Below are 16,940 nucleotides of genomic sequence, written 5' to 3' on the forward strand. Positions count from 1 at the left end.
TTGGATGTAATCTTTATAAAATACTTAACACTTAAAGTTGAGAAGTTGAAGTGGAACAGGATATGTGGAAGAAATGGTACAAGGCATTAATATTTATTTTTAATGGAAGTCAAGATATACTGTTGAAAGTTGAGAGAGAAACCAAAAAAATTTAGTAAATGATATTAGTTGTTAAATACTATATATTACATCTTTTTTTTCTTCCTAACATAAACATGAGTTTTATTCAGGTATTCAACTCTCTCAATATAAATATCAAATACTGAATATAATACTTATCAAATTAAGTATTATATATTAAAATGGATAAAATTTTATGAATAACTTATCTAGCTAATAAAACAGAAACTCCTAAATATTAGCATCAGTTAAGTACAAATTACATTCCATAATAAGTGAAATATTTTGAAACCTATAATTTGATTTCGATGAACTGAATACTTGTTTTTGGTTTGGTTTAGTCTCTGTGTTACATGCCTTTGTCATCAGTCTGTGCATATTTAGCTGGATAATGGGACTTCTAAACTAAATTTTAACTTTGAACAATTTACTAGGAAATGGTTTGAAAATGAAGTTCAGTGTTATTTTCAGAGGGTGCAGTGAGGTTGTCCTGGTTGTCCTCTCTTCTCCCAGCGTGCAGACCTCCCCTGGGCCCCAGATCCCGTGGGACATGCAGTTAGCAGTAGCGGTAGGCCTTTCGACCACTCCAGGGCACAAACCTGCCACATGGAAGAACTAGGTCGGCACTTACATCATTTGTATTACTTTGAGTCAAACTAGTCATGCTCTGTTGAATGCAAGCTGTAAAAGCAGACTCAAGTTTTCATCTAACTTGTGTTGTTCCCTTATAGATGAACATTTCTGGGTCCTCACATGGGTTAAAAAAGAAAAGGAATTTCACCAGGAGTTTGGGATCCTTTGCAAATAGGACTTTCTTGCTCCTCTGGCAGGCTTGCAAAGTAAGCATTGCCCTCAAAGCCTTGTAGGGTAGCTTGTGGATTTTCACTGATAATGGTAAAGTGAGCTCACATGCCAAATATATTAACCCTTCTCGATTCCTGTGTAAGGGAAATATCTCAGATCTCCTTGACACAGCATCCTAACTCAACTTTACTCTTGCTGCTGTCCAAGACTAAGAAGAAAACTGTTTATATTAAAAAATAGTAAAATCAACATATTCAAGAATAAGAGTGAGGTGAGACAATCTAAAAGTTTTAAAGATCATTCCACAAAAGATTACTAAACAAAAAGCTTCTATGTTAAGAAATGAGGGTTTAGCATTAGTTGATAAAGATTATTTTTTTGGAAGTGTCCTTTTTTATCCAGGTGCCCACTGACCGAGACTGATCCCCGATCTTGTCTATTCCTTGCAAATGTACCTTATTGTAAATTAATCTCCTAGAACCAGATAATGCCTATGAACAAGCATGCACAGCACCTACTAAAATGAGGGAGAGCTGGATCTCCACTTCAAATCCGAGCCCACACTATGTGTTTACATTTGACTCTTGAACAGCACAGGTTGGAACTGAGCGGGCCACTTACACGTGGATCTTTTTAAAATAAATATGCAGTCAGCCCTCTGTATTCCCAGGTTGCACATCCACAGACTGAACCAACCATGCATCAAAAACAGTGTTGTTGAACCCTAGCTAGGAATCAGACGCAGGAGGCCACCTTCGTGCATCGCTCCATGCAGTTTGATATAAAGCGACTTGAGTATCCACAGATTTTTGGTACCTGTAGGCGACCCTAAAAACAATCCCCTGTAGATACCCAGAGAAAACTGTAGATACATTTGGGGGGAGTCAAAAGTTACATGCAGATTTTTGACTATACAAGGGGCCATGACCCCCGTGTGGTTCAAGGGTCAACTGTAGTTCAGAAGTCTTAGAGAAAATAGTCTTTTAAAATTGTTATTATAACATGCTGCAAATTTCCTTTTTGTTAGATTATTTTTGCAAATTGTATCATTAAGAAATAAAATGTTATATATCAAACAACATAGAATGAAGAGAATTGTGGGGGGGATAATTTTCATAAGAACAAGAAGTAACTTTAAATGGGTAAACAAGGCCTTTAATGATCTGAATGCAATGGCTGAAAACACACACCCTAGCATTTTAAATTAGAATATACCACTACTTGATTCACCTAAATGACTGTACCATATAGTTATAATAACACTCTTACCATATTTCCCGTCCCTAATAAAACTCGATGGCCTGAATTAACCCTATCATATCAGTTTACCACATTTTATTTTTATTTTTTAAAAAATAACTTTATGCTTACTTTTTTACTAGGTAGAATGTAATGCAGGTACTTTACTTCTTTCACAATTTTAACTCCTGCACTGAGCAGGCTGCCTTAAACTTTTGTTAACAGATATTTTTTTAATTACAATGAGTTGAAATATAAAACTACCAACATTTAAGCATAAAGCTGAAATCAGAGTCGCACCACCCTGTTGGCAGTGCCTGTAGCCCCAAATCATCCCGTGTATGTGATTGTCTAGTTTTACTGTTTGTGATGTAATACAGTGAAACTCATGCTCGTACATCCTATAATAATGTGAGTTATGTTCTGATGTAGCTGTTCACTGACTCCTGTATTCCACCAAATCAAGAAAATGTGAATTCTTTTATTTTAACGACCATATACTATTTTTATGACAGTGTTGCACAAAGATGCTGCTGTTTCCCCTGGTACAGCTACCACATTTAACCAAACGTACGATTCGGATGGACTTTAGAATCTCTTTAGGACATTCAGGTTTTTGCCTTTTTCTAACACTCAACAATCCGAATTACTGACTATATCCAATACATTATAATATGTATCATAATAAGAAGCGCCTACATCCTACTGAGTAGGATTGGTGGAGGTGGGGATAAAGGTGATTATCACCTTTTATTTCAAGCCCTACTTCTTGTCTGTCTTTAAAATTTTCTTAGTGCTTCTTCCAAATAATTTTTAGAAATGTAGTATTAAATATTTTTGATGCCAAATCCTTCATTTTTAAGTTAAAAATGCCACTAGATTAGAGCAACACAGTTCTATAGCAAGAACAGCATCCTTGGGTAAGGTTTATGGAGTTTATACCAAAGTGAGGTAAGGTTTAACATATTTAAATAAGTTAAAATAATTTTACAACAGTAAAGAATTTGAGACCACTTTATCCAGTGGTTATCAAATCTGACACTGCATCAGAATGACCCAAGGAGCTTGTATTGTAGAAAGCAGAGACTCCTAAGTCACATCTACAGAAATTCTACTTCAGTATATCTGGGCAAGGGCCCAGAATTTGTGTTTTTATGACTTTGATCCATAGCCAGACTGCAGACAGGCATTTTGGAATCACTGATCTAGTATACTGCCTTGCAGACAAGAATTACATTTAATTTATTTTTATATTTCTAGCTGGGCCAGCAAAGTGCTAAGCACATAACAGGTACAAAATAAATGTTTGCAGAAGATAGGGCCAAAAGCAAATACAAAGAGAAGTTCTACAACTTGTGAAGATTCCACAGTTAAGAGGCATTAGAACATAGTTCTTATTTGGCACAGCAATGGTGGGCAGAGGGCTTCTGGATCCTCTTTTTCTGCAAAGGTTCTTCAGATTAAGTGTAGCAAAAGCTTCCAAAATTGCTGGTCTCGTAGCGTGTGTTATAGACACAGGTGTATAAGTTCAACAAAAAGTAGGCACAACTGCCATCTAATTTTGTACATTGTAGTAATTTCTCTGATAGTAATTTTGTTAGGTATTATAAATATATATATATGAACCCTTTCCTGGTTTGGTACCTTAATCATATGGGTTTGTTAAATTTGGGTTAAAAATGTGTTGTGTAATAAGTTTCTTGGAACCAGGAAACAGAAATATCACAGACATCGTTATTACTTTACTTCTCTCATCGACTCTCCAGAAAAAGTTTGGTGTGTGGAAAGTTATTATAACCACAGTTAATGGATGACTCTGAAAGGAATGGCCTTTTGATCAGGTGTAGTAGATAGAATTCAGCAAACTTCCAAATCAGTCTTCAGTATAAACAAGGGACGTGCAGTGGCATCCTTTGGTTGTTGCATCAGCTTTTTAGAACATGGCTACACGTTCTCTAGAAGGAGGAAGGGGTGGGGAAGAGGAGAATGAAATGGAGGGAATAAGAATTGTTGGGAAGGGTCATCGAGGAATGTGTATAAAACACCCACAGACAAAGGCAAAGGCGAGTAGGATTAAGGGTGAGAGGTGGGGGTGGTTGGGGCAGGGGAGAGTAGGAGGAGGAAAATGGAGACAGCTGTACTTGAAAAACAATAAAAAATGATGCTTGAATTGCAAACTCTTCTGCTTCGTTTATATTATCTCCCACACGAAATCTTTAACCACCCATCACACTTATCTCATTTAAGGGCATTTAAAAAGTTGTAAGTCAGTTTGCCCAGTAGTAGTTCATAATACCACTTACCTCAAGAGATTTTTAGTTTGTCAGAAAATACCATGAGCTGCAGTTCATTGCTATGGAAGGAGAAGTCCTGCAAGAGGACGGTTGTTACTGTAATTGAACATGTTATACCATATCCTGCCATGTGTAATGCACTGCTGTGTACGCTGCGCACCCAGATTTTTGGCCCAGACTTTCAGGAAAAATATCTTTCATTTTAATTTTTTAATTCAATTATTTATTTATATTTAGATCCTTGTTTTGTATTATAAAGGAATTTTAGCATTTATTTTTGAACACATTATGGTACAAGAAATTTTATGTAACAAATATTTACAAAACACAAGAAGAGATACAAAGTATTTCAGGTGTACTACCCATATATAATGTATATCCTTATTTTTCCCTCAAAAATTTGAGCAAATGTGCACATTATACACAGCAAAATAAGGTAAGTCATTTGATAACTTCTTCCATTCTCTTCATCAGTATCAATGACATTGATGAGTGTGTTGAACTGAACCACATAATGGTATCATATTCTTATAACTAAAGTGGCCGTTCGCAGGCAGCAGGCAAGGTGAAGTTTAATGCAACAGCAGTGCACTGCTGCAGAAAACACTGTGAGCATATCCACCCTGAGATGACTGAACTGTGAAGCACGTAAAAGATAAACTTACCAGCCATAACAACCCCTAGCATACCTGATGAGTATACAAATTGTGGAGATACTTTTTCTCTAACTTGTGTGGTTGAATTACTAGGTCTTTGGTGTGGAATGGGGAAGGGAAGTTAATGACTGTAGAAATTTTAATATGTACCCTCACTTGCCCAGAGTAATGTATTTTTTTACATTGTTTCTTTTGCTGTTAAGTATAAATTGTGGATTCATTTTTCCTGTGAATTAGGTAAGAATCAATCCAAGAACATAATTAGAAAAAATAGATAAAATTTAATGGAACTGGTTTGAGCAGAAGCTCATAAGCATGAACAGCATGGAAACTAAGGAAAATGCTGTAGATAATAATCGTGAGATGGAAGTAAGAGGACATCATTGATGGAAAGACTATAGTTAATATCCTGAATTAGCGACCAACTGTGCACTGGCCTCTCCAAGAAGAACTTTGCCATTAAGCTGTGCTATTCAGAGCTCACCTTGCTCTCCATGGCTCAGTATAGAGACCTTCTACTCCTTGAAGTGAATACGCCATGCGTGTCCTCTGGTCTGTGTTTACCTGAAATGAATATTTTCTTTTTCTAGCTCCTTAGCAAGCTTCTGAAAGGTTGAGAATTTTTTCATTTTTCCCAACTTGCTTTAATCAGCAGCATTAGACTCATTAAATATTCAACCCATCAGGTGTAGAATGAAACAGATGATGAAGCGGAAAGTTCTAAAAGGCTGTTTCCTTTCTGTTATCACTCCTGAACCTCACATATTGGACGTAGCTATTCTATTGCTACACCCCTAACACATCATTCCCCTTTCCTGTGTGCCTCTTATTTCCATCTTTCATCTGCAGTCTTCTTTTTTATCATTTTTATTAATATTGGAATACCGTTGTCTCCATTTCCGCACCACCACTCTTCCCTGCCCCTCCCACCCTCAGTCCTCCCTCCGTATCGGCAGTCTTCTTGAGGGCAGGAGTCTTATGATTCATCGCTGTGTCCTCCCCATCTGGCATATGTCTGACATAGGAGCGACACAGTAGAAGTGTGTTCTATGTGTAGGCACATCAAAGTGGCCTCAGATGTGAATTGGGGATAATTATGTTTGCTCGACTTAAAGAGAAAATTGACTCTACTTTTTTCTTCACCATCTTAAAGAGATCTAAATATATTATCAAAATAATACAACAATTACTTTTTTATGTTCTTACCATTTGAGTAAAATGGGTTCAGTAAAATTGTTGTATTAAAAATGCTATCTTCTTTTGCTTTATTCTAGAATTGAACAATGCCACAAAAACATTCTTCACTAAAGAATATTTGAAAATAAAACAAAGCTTTCAGAAATCCAGCTCTGCAAAATGGCCTCTACCAAGCTGCAGGAAAAGAGCATTCCGTCTGTTTGGAGGTAAGGAAGCTAACCCCTCCCCTCGCCAAAAAAAAAGAAAGTCTGCCAACCTTGTTCAAGCTCTCTTTTTAAAGCTATTTTCGTCCTGCCTTAGAAATGTTAGTAGAAACATATTTGTGAACAGATCAATTGTTAGTAAGGATGTTGCTGAACGCTACAGGTGTGCATGTGAAGAAAACAGACTATGCAGTAAGAGCAAAATTTACTTTGCCTTGCCGTCATTAATGTTTAATGTGTGGATAATGGAATTCATCTCAAAAGTAACAGACTTGTGGAATGCTACATTTGACAAAAGCACTGATATTCTTTATAAAGGTTCTGAATAATTGATCATCATAAGCTGTCTATTTAGTTTTAATATTTTACAGTCATCCCACAAGATTAGGACAAGAAGAAAGTGGCTGAGCCTGGTTTAGAGAGTGTCTCAGAGACATACAGTGGACTGAGAACACCGCTGTCTGTGTTCAGGCAGGTCTAACTAGCATTTGACTTCAGGGATGTCATCAAAACCTGTTTTTTTCTGTTTTCTTTTTATAACTGTTTATACAATGAATATAAGGGCCTGTTTATGCCCTTCGAGATTTCCTCCCTTCTTTTTTTCCCCCTTATACTTTAACAACCTCTTTTGGGCCCTTGCACGTTTTAATTACAATACCCCATAGTGCTGCTATAAACATAGGGGTGCATATATATTTTCTTTTGTATTGGTGTTTCAGGATTCTTGGGGTATAATCCCAGGAGTGGAATGGCTGGATCAAAAGGCGGTTCCATTTTTAATTTTTAAATGATACTCCATACTCTTTTCCACAGTGGCTGTACTAGTCTGCATTCCCACCAACAGCACACTGGAGTTCCATTTTCCTCCACAACCTTACCAACACTTGTTGGTTGCTGATTTATTGGTGATAGCCATTCTGACAGGTATAAATAAGGTGATAGTTCATTGAAGTTTTAATTTGCATCTCTCTAATGATTAATGATGTTGAGCATTTTCTTATGTGTACAGGAGCTCTGTATATCCTCTTTGGAGAAGTGTCTATTCAGGTCTTTTGTTCATTTCTTAGGTTGTTTGTCTTTGTGATGTTGAGTTGTATTAGTTCTCTGTATATTTTGGAAATTAGATCCTTGTCAGATATATCGTTGCCAAAAATGTTCTCACATACAGTGGGTTCTCTGTTTGTCTTGCTGATGGTTTCTTTAGCTGTACAGAAGCTTTGTAATTTGATGTAGTCTCATTTGTTTATTTTCTGCTTTGTCTCTGGTGCCTTAGGAGATATATTGGCAAAAATATTTCTATACCTTAGATTTCTATACCTTGTATACCTTAGATTTTACTCCTTTTCTTTTCTTCTAGGATTTTTATGGTCTAACAACCTATATTTAAGTCTTTTACCATTCTTTAGTTTATTTTTGTGTATGGTATAAGCTGCTCAGCTAGTTTCACTTTTTTTTAATCTCTTCTTTTGTTTCTGTATTCTGATCTGTAAAATGAGAATAATTATATCTGCCCCACCAAATTAACAGAGTTGTTGTAAGAATACAGTCTGCAAATGTGGAAGTACATTTTAAATTATAACTAATTATACTATACAGATATAAGGCATTATCAAAATAAGGGCAAGACAACCCCTAATACTTCTTTAACTTTTGAGAATTTGTTACTATACAATATGGACATAAAATATAATTTAACCTTTTTTTAAAAATATTTATCTTTAGAGGGGAAGGGAAGGAGAGAGGGAGAGAAATATCAACGTATGGTTGCCTCCCATGTGTCCCCTGCTGGGAATTAGGCTGCAACCCTGGCATGTGCCCTGACTGGGAATAGAACTGTGGTTGCTTGGTTCCCAGGCCCGTGCTCAATCCACTGAGCTACGCCAGCCAGGGCTTATAATTTAACCTTTTATAAAATCATGGTATATCAAAGCATGAACTGCTGTGCATTTTTAGTATTTGCCCCTTATGATATTATGGGGTCTGGTTGGAAAGGTTTAGATCAGAGACATGGGGAACGATGGTCCTCAGGGAACAGGAGGGACTTCTGTACAGGAAGATGGGTAATAATACCAGCACAGCAAGGACGTTGGGCAAGAGGGGAAAGAAACAGAGCCCTCATGGTGGAGGTAGAACAAATCACTGGTTTACAAACGCCCCAAGGTTTGAGGAGAGCCATTTAAGGACAAATAGAACTTTATACAGTGGTTTGAATGAAGACAGTAGCTTAAGGACATGTAAGTACATACTATTTTTTTAAATGGTTAGTAACTGTAGAAACTCATTATACACTGATTTGGTATAAAAAAAACATTTGAAGTGTTTCACATTTGGCTCAAAATATGGTATAAAATCAAATACAAGAAAATCAGTCTGTCTTAAGAGATTTCATATCAAAGAAGAAAAATTTGGAATATAAGTTCTGTATTTTAACAGATTCCATTGTATCCTGACATCTAACCATACACCCAAATTTTTAAAAGAATAAAGCACCCTTCTGATAACCCTGTAATTCCCTTCATCTTTTTGCATTCTGCGACTGAAGCTATAATTTAAACAGTTGCTTCTTTTCAATTTCATCTTATTTGTTTTCTACATAGGAATTCCACAGAACTTAACTTTTTATATGTTTTTAAGGAGGAGATTCAAAGTAGCCTTATTACACAACCTACCTTAAGAAACATAACATGTTACTGTTGGGAGCTTAGCTGAGCTGTGAGGCTCAGCTGAAACCAAAAGAGTTAAGCCTTTAATCACTTGGTGCAGTGTATAGGCAAGAATCTACAAAGGACATGCCCACTCCTCTCACCCGTTCTGTTTTCCCCCGTGGAACGACACACTGGATCTGCAGGAGGTGAGGGTCATCTCACTGCTGAAGGCATTCTGACCAAAAAGCACTTGGCAGTTTCATAGGCCCTGAGGTTTGTGAGAGGTTTTTGTGGAAGGAGGGGGGGCAAATGAAGAGGGTCAAGAGTGAAAAAGTAAGCACTGATTCAGAGTCAGAAAAAGAGTCTTCAGGGTTTTGAAAAGGTCTCAGCAGGGGTGCCTGAAGAGGCCCTCTGCCCAAGGCCTCTGATGAGGACCAAGGTAGGGATGCGAGTGCTGGGACTGGGAATGTCAGTGTGTGAAAGAGTGTCACTGGCCGGGGGCCTGAGACCTTGAGTGCAGCTCCTTCGACGATGACAGTCATGGGCTGGACACCAGGACAGGTGTGGGCAGCTTTCTCCCGAGAGGCCACCCAGGAAAAGGCTCTGTAATTGTAACAAACAGGATATTTTTTCTGAATTCTATGTTTTCCAAAATGTGTTTTATTTTACCTTTATTAAACTTATTCGGGTGACACTGGTTAACGGGACCACGTAGGTTTTAGGTGTACACTTCTACGATGCTAGGTTTGTATGCCGCACTGTGTGCCGCCACCTGCGGTCAAATCACCTTCCGACACCTCATGCTGGGACCCCCCGCACTACCCCACCCCTTTCCTCGGGCAGTCTCCAAGCTGCTGTCTGTGTCTGAGGGTTTCCGTTTTATATGTCACATATGAGTGCAATCGTGATCATTCTTAGCTTTTTCTGACTTATTTCATTTAGCATAGTATTCTCGAGGTCCATCCATGTAGTCACAAATGGCAGTATTTCATCTTTTCTCATGTCTGAGTAGTATTCCATCGTATATTTGTACCACATGTTCTGTATCCAGTTCTCTACTGAAGGACACTTCGGTTGTCTCCATCCCTTAGCTACTGTGAATAACGCTGCAGTGAACATAGGGGTGCATAAATCTTTGCAAATACATGTTTTCAAGTTTTGGGGGTAGATACCCAGGAGAGGTATTGCTGGATCATATGGTAACTCTATGTTTAACTTTCTGAGGAACCGCTAACTGCTTTCCATAGTGGCGATATCAGTCTACATTCACGAACTGGACTCCTCAATTACCAGCATTACTGAAGTACCTTCTGTACTTCTGTTTGGTTTCTGTCCCCTGAATTTTGTATTTATTATTTCCTTATATACATACAAATAATCGACATTATTTAATTTTGGTTGTTTTTTAACACTTGCAGTGATAACAACGTATATACTCTTCCCTGTGCGCTTTGTCACTTGGCATTACGTTTCCTGGGTTCATCTCGTCCAGTGAGTGTGGCCACCTTCATTTCTCTTCACTGCTGTGCTGTCGTCCGTCATGGGGCCGTGGCACAGTCTGTCCACTCTCCTGGTGACAAGCAATTGGGTTGTCCAGGCTTTTGTTATTATAAAAAATGCTGTTATAAACATTTTTCGTGTCTCCTGGAGCATGAGTTCCTCTAGAGAGAATTCCATTAGAAAACTGCTGGTTCAGAAGAAAAGCACATCTTTACTTGATTAGCTAAACCGAGCCATTTTCCTAAATGACTGCATTGATTTATCCTCAGCTTTATGTACACATATGATATTTGCAACTTTAGATTTTGCCAGCCCGAAAGGTATAAAGTAGTATCGAGAGTTCTACTTCAAATTTCCCTGATTACTAATGGGAATTGAACATAGCTTTATACGTGTGCTGGGCAACTGAGTTTCTTCAACTGTGACATTCATTTATTAATTTTGTCCATTTTCCATTGATGGTGTTTTTCTTGTTGATTTTTGAGAGTTTTAAAAATATTTTTGGTGACTCCTTTTTCTGTTAATTATATGAATCGTTGCTGTGGTCTTGTCCCTTTATGGTGTCTTTTAAAGAATTATAGTCCTCATTTGCTCCATCATCTCTCTGGTGAGCATTATCTGCCTCAAGAAATTCTTCTTTATCTCCCCAGGGTCATAGAGATATTTTCCTATGTATTTTTCAAACAGACTTAAAAGTCTTTGGAATTTATCTCTAATAGTTTCGAATCCTTCAATGCATGTTAGCATTTTGGATGCCTCTTTTGGAACTACTTTCTTCATTTTTCTGGGGGGTTCCTGCCTTTATCAATTGTCCAGAATTTCTTGTGTAGTCTATATATTGATCCCTTGTCAGCTTTAGACATTACAAATTTTTATTCCAATTTACAATTTGTATATTAAATTTGCCTGTGGTGTTTTAATTGGAAGAAATCCTTAACTTTGAAGTTTTGTTCAAGAAGTTTTCCCCCATTAGATTTCTTTTTATTAGCTTTACAGTTTTTACCATTTTCATTTGGGTCTTTATCCAGACCCCACCACTTGTGTTGTGCTGCAGAGGGCTCATGTCTGTCTGATTTTTTTTAAACTTCACCCGAGGATATGTTTCTTAAGTTTAGAGAGAGAAGGAGGGAGAGAAACATCGATGTCAGAGGAACAACAATCGGTTGCCTCCTGTACGTGTGACCCGACAGGTGTTCAAATCCGCAGCCTAGGTATGGGCCCTGACTAGGAATCGTACCCATAACCTTTTGATGTACAGAATGACGCTCCAACCAACTGAGCCATCTGGCCAGGGTCATGTCTGCCAGTGTTAAAATAATAGACCAGTTTTCTGAATATTTTTTACAACAATGCTAGGTTTTTTATAATACTTCTGTAATTGTACAGAAATGTAATTGTGATATTAACCTGTTATTTGGCAACCATAATAAATGATTTTTTTATTAAAAAATTATTTAAGCATAGTTGGTATATAATGTTATATCGGTTATATTAGTTTCGGGTGTCCAATATAGTAATTTGACATTTTAATACCTTACAATGTGACTACCCCACTAATTCTAATAACCGTGGATCTCTGTGCAAACTTATCTCAGTGTTGACTACGTTCCCTTCATCCCCTTCATTCTGTTAACCATCCCTTTGGTCTGTGTTTCTAATAGTCTGTTTTTGTTTTCGTTTTCTTTTGTTTATTGTTGTTTAGATTCCACTTATAAGTGAAGCCATTTAGTATTTGTCTTTCTCTGACTTATTTTACTTGACATATTATCTTCAGGGTCCATCAGTGTTGTTGCAGATGGAAAGATTTCATTCTCTTTTATTCCTGCATAATATTCCATTGTGTGTGTATAATAGATAGATACGCACATATATACAAACACATGTAATTATATATACAATACACTCACAAACATTTAACTTCCTTATCCATTCACCTATCAGTGGAACATAGGTTGCTTCCATATCTTGGCTGTTGTAAACAATACTGTAATAAACATGGGAGGTATATATCTTTTTTTAATACGTCAATATTTTTTAAAGATTTTATTTATTTATTTTTAGAGAAGGGAAGGGAGGCAGAAAGAGAGAAAGAAATACCAATGTGTGCTTGCCTCTCACGTGCCCCCACTGGGGACCTGGCCTGCAACTCAAGCATGTGCCCTGACTGGGAATCAAACCAGTGACCCTTTGGTTTGCAGTCCATGCACAATTCACTGAGCTACACGATCCAGGGTGGGAAGGTATATATCTTTCTTTTTTAAATTAATTTATTTTTATTATATTTTCTCCATTATCATTTAGTCACTTTATACCCTCTTCCCCCACAATCAGCACACTGTTGTCCATGTCCATGAATCCTCCTTCCTTTTTGCTCAATCCCTCCATCCCTTAACCTCCCTGCGTAATAGCTGTCATCTGCTCTCCATCTATGAATCTGTCTCTGTTTTGCTTGTTAGTTCAGTTTGCTCATTAGATTCCACATATGAGTGAAATCATATGGTGTTTGTCTTTTCAAATTAGTGTTCTCATTTTCTTTTGAGAAGTACCTAGATGTGGAATTGCTGGGTCATGTCAAATATCTATTGTCAGTGTTTTGAGGACTCTCCATACTGTTTTCCATAGGAGTCATGCCAGTTTGTAGTTCACGGCAGAGTACAAGGGATCCATGTCTTCACCTCCTCACTGGCTCCTGTTATTTGTCTATTTTTTCATAATAGCCATTCTGACTAGTGTGAGCTGGTATGCCATTGTGGTTTTGACTTGCATTCCCTGATTATTAGTGATGTTGTCTATTTATAGAGTTTGGGGTACTTTCAACAAAGACAACCATCTATCTTATCTGTAAATAAAGACACTCTGATACCTTTCAATCTAATACATATACATTTTCTTTTCTTGCTATATTTTCTGAACTAGGACTTCTCTTTTTTAATTATATTTTATTGATTATGCTATTACAGTTGTCCTGATTTTCCCCCTTTTGCCTCCCTCCACTCAACACCCCAACTACTCAGGCAACCCTACCCCCCACCATCATTCATGTCCATGGGTCATGCATGTAAGTTCTCTGGCTACTCCATTTCTTATACTGTGCTTTACATCCTCATGGCTATTCTGCAGCTACCTATTTGTACTTCTTAATACCCTCACCTCTTCACCAGTTCCTCCATACCCCTCTCCCATCTAGCAGCCATCAAAATCTTTTCCGTATCCATGATTCTGTCTCTGTTCCTATTTGCTTAGTTGGTATTTTAGATTCAATTGTTGATACATATCTACTTTTGCCATTTTATTGTTCATAGTTTTGATCTTTTTCTTAAATAAGTCCCTTTAACATTTCATATAATAATGGTTTGGTGATGATGAACTCCTTTAGTTTTTTCTTCTCTGGAAACTCTTTATCTTCCCTTCAATTCTTAATGATAGCTTTGCTGGATAGATCAATTTTAGCTGTAGGTCCTTGCTTTATAACTTTGAACGTTTCTTGCCAAATACCTTCTAGCCTGCAAAGTTTCTTTTGAGAAATCAGCAGTCCATCTTATGAGTACTCCCCATAGGTTACTAACTTCTTTCTCCTGCTTCTTTTAAGATTCTCTGTTGTTAACCTTTGGCATTTTAATTTTGATGTGTCTTGGAGTGGGCCTCTTTGCATCCATCTTGTTTGGGACTCTCTGTGTTTCCTGGACTTGCATGTTGATTTCCTTCACCAAATTAGGGAAATTTTGTTTCATTATTTCACAAATTGATTTCCAATTTGTTCCTATTTCTCTCCTTCCAGTACCCCTATGAGAGGAATGTTGGACCTCTTGAAATTGTCCCAGCAGCTCCCTATCCTATCCTCATTTTTTTTTTATTCTTTTTCTTTTTGTTGTTCTGATTGGTTGTTTTTGCTTCCTTATGTTCCAGATCATTGATTTGATTCTCAGCTTTATCCACCTTCAGTTGTTTCCCTGTAAATTGTTCTTCATTTCAATTAGTGTATCCTTTGTTTCTGACTGGATCTTTTTTACGCTGCAAGGCCCTCACTAAGTTCCTTGAGCATCCTTATAATCAGTGTTTTGAACTCTACATCAGATAGATTGCTTATCTCCATTTAGTTCAGCTCTTTTTCTGGAGTTTTGATCTGTTGTTTCATTTGGGCCACGTTTCTTTGTCTCCTCATTTCAACAGCATTCCTGTGTTTGTTTCTGTGTATTAGGTTGAGCTGCTTTGGCTCCCTATCTTGGCAATGTGGCCTAATGTAGTAAGTGTCCTATAGAGTCCAGTGGCACTCCCTGCCCTCTCACCCAAGCTGTTTACTTGAGGTGCACCCTTCGTGTGAGCTGAGTACACACCCTCCTCTTGTAGTTGAGCCTTGGGTGCTGTTGTCAGATCAATGGGAGGGATTTACCCAGGCCAGTCAGCTGCAAGGATTAGCTGTGACCACTGACCACCAACCTCCACCCCCTATGGAAGATCAGCTATGCAGGGACAGTGTGGTGCTGCTCTTACGTTGTCTGTAACTGTCCACTGGGTGCGCTAGCCCTAAGGTTTCCTAGGTGGTGCAGGCCAAGGTGAACCCCCAACTGTGTTTAGCCTTGGGGCTGAGACCAGCTGTTTCTTATTTGAGAGGATTTAGGAAATTGTGAAGCAGGAGCCATTCATTTGGAAAAGTAGCTTGAATGGGCCTGTAATTTGAGTGGGGCGGAGTCTCAGGGAATCTGCAAGGCAGGTCAAACAGTGTTACCAGGTTGATGGAGTCTCAGATATGGCACCAGCTTGCCAGCTCTGTGGCTTTGTTGGGGGGGAAGTTTAGAAAAGGGACAGTGGCCTCTGCTCGCCTTGATGCCAGACACTGCAGTTTCTCCCTGTACATCACTGGTGCCTTCCAAGCTGCTACCCTGATGCCGGAGGTCAGAGGGAGTGAGTCTGAGTAAGTCTTAGTGTGGGTTCTTTAAGAGGAACTGCTTGGGGCTCCAGCAGTGTCTTCCACCGACTCAGTCCCCACTGGTTTTTGCAGTCAGAAGTTGTGGGGACTTTACTTGCTGGTATTGGAACTCTGTGTTGGGGGGCTCAGTGTGGGGCTGTGACTACTTCCCTCTGCAGTACCCCTCCCAAATTTTTATCCACCACACGTGAGTGTGGGACCAGCCTGCTCTATGTCTGCACCCCTCCTACCAGTCTGGATGGTTGTGGTTTCTTTAATTCCGTAGTTGTTAGCTTTACATTGAACTTGATTTCTAGTGGTTCTGAGTGATGGTTATGATATAATTCAGTTGTAATTTTGATGTGCTTGTGCAACAAGCCATATCAAACAAGACAGGGAGCCCTGTCTCAGACTTCTCTCCTATTTTCAATAGGAACAGTGATAGCAGCATCTCTGATTTTAAAAGGACGGCTTTTAATATTATATCATTCAGTAGAACTGTTACTTCTGCGTTTGGTAGACACCCTGTAACAGATTTTAAGCAGGCTCCTTTTGTTCCCAATTTACTAATAGTTTGTCTAGAATGTCTTTTTCATTTTGTGAAAATTTTTCAGCATTTCTTTACAGACCACAATGGCTTTCCATTATCAATCTGTTAATGGACTGAGTGACATTAATAGATTGTAATCATTTTCCTAATGTTACAGTGTTATATTTCTGGAATAAACTTAACTTGATCATTTCTGTAACTGCTAGATTTGGTTTGCTAGTGGTTTGTTTCGAGATTTTTACATCTGTATTTATTAGTAAGATTGCGTCTATGTTTTCTTTTTCACAGTTATTTTGTTAACGTCTCCTTGAATCAGTTTATGTAATTTATCTTTTTGCTAGGAATTTGTTCATTTTTTTGTTTAAAGTTTGTTGATAAAAAGTTTTGTCTCTTTTAATGTCTCCTGTATTTATAGTTATATTCTCTTCGTAGTCTTAATATTATTTGCTCATGCTCTTTTTTGTCCCTGCTCTTGCTAGATATTCATCAGTTTTATTATTTTTAAATAGTCAGTTTTTGAAATTAATTGTATAATATCTTTATCTTCTGTTTCATTAATTTCTGCTCTTCATTAAATCCTTACTGCTATTCTCTGTCAATTCTGTCCTTTTTAATACCATATTAAGGTGGCTTTCAAAGTCATTGTTTTTTCTTTTTACTTTTTAAAAATTATTATCTAAAGCTATGTATTTCCCCTCAGTAATGTTATACATTACATGTAGTATTTTTGTTACTCTTCATTTCAATTATTTTTCTTAAGAAATAAACCTCATGTAATTAGACATTGATTGAATCATCTTGATTAAAAATAAAATGGTACAAAATT

General features: G+C 37.7%; 1 protein-coding gene across 4 annotated transcripts in view; it reads left to right on the plus strand.

Moving 5' to 3' along the window:
• The window catches only part of RNF180 (ring finger protein 180), a 159,343-nt gene that overhangs the window by 118,315 nt on the left and 24,088 nt on the right, over window positions 1-16,940 (plus strand). For all 4 annotated transcript variants that reach the window (XM_037150814.2, XM_037150816.2, XM_037150815.2 and 1 more), the window contains one exon: window positions 6,388-6,516. In XM_037150814.2, the coding sequence (XP_037006709.2) occupies window positions 6,388-6,516 (129 nt within the window). The remainder of the gene's footprint in view (window positions 1-6,387; window positions 6,517-16,940) is intronic.

Source organism: Artibeus jamaicensis, unplaced genomic scaffold (assembly GCF_021234435.1).
Source record: "Artibeus jamaicensis isolate MK-2021 breed Jamaican fruit bat unplaced genomic scaffold, CSHL_Jam_final scaffold_369, whole genome shotgun sequence".
NCBI lineage: Eukaryota > Metazoa > Chordata > Mammalia > Chiroptera > Phyllostomidae > Artibeus > Artibeus jamaicensis.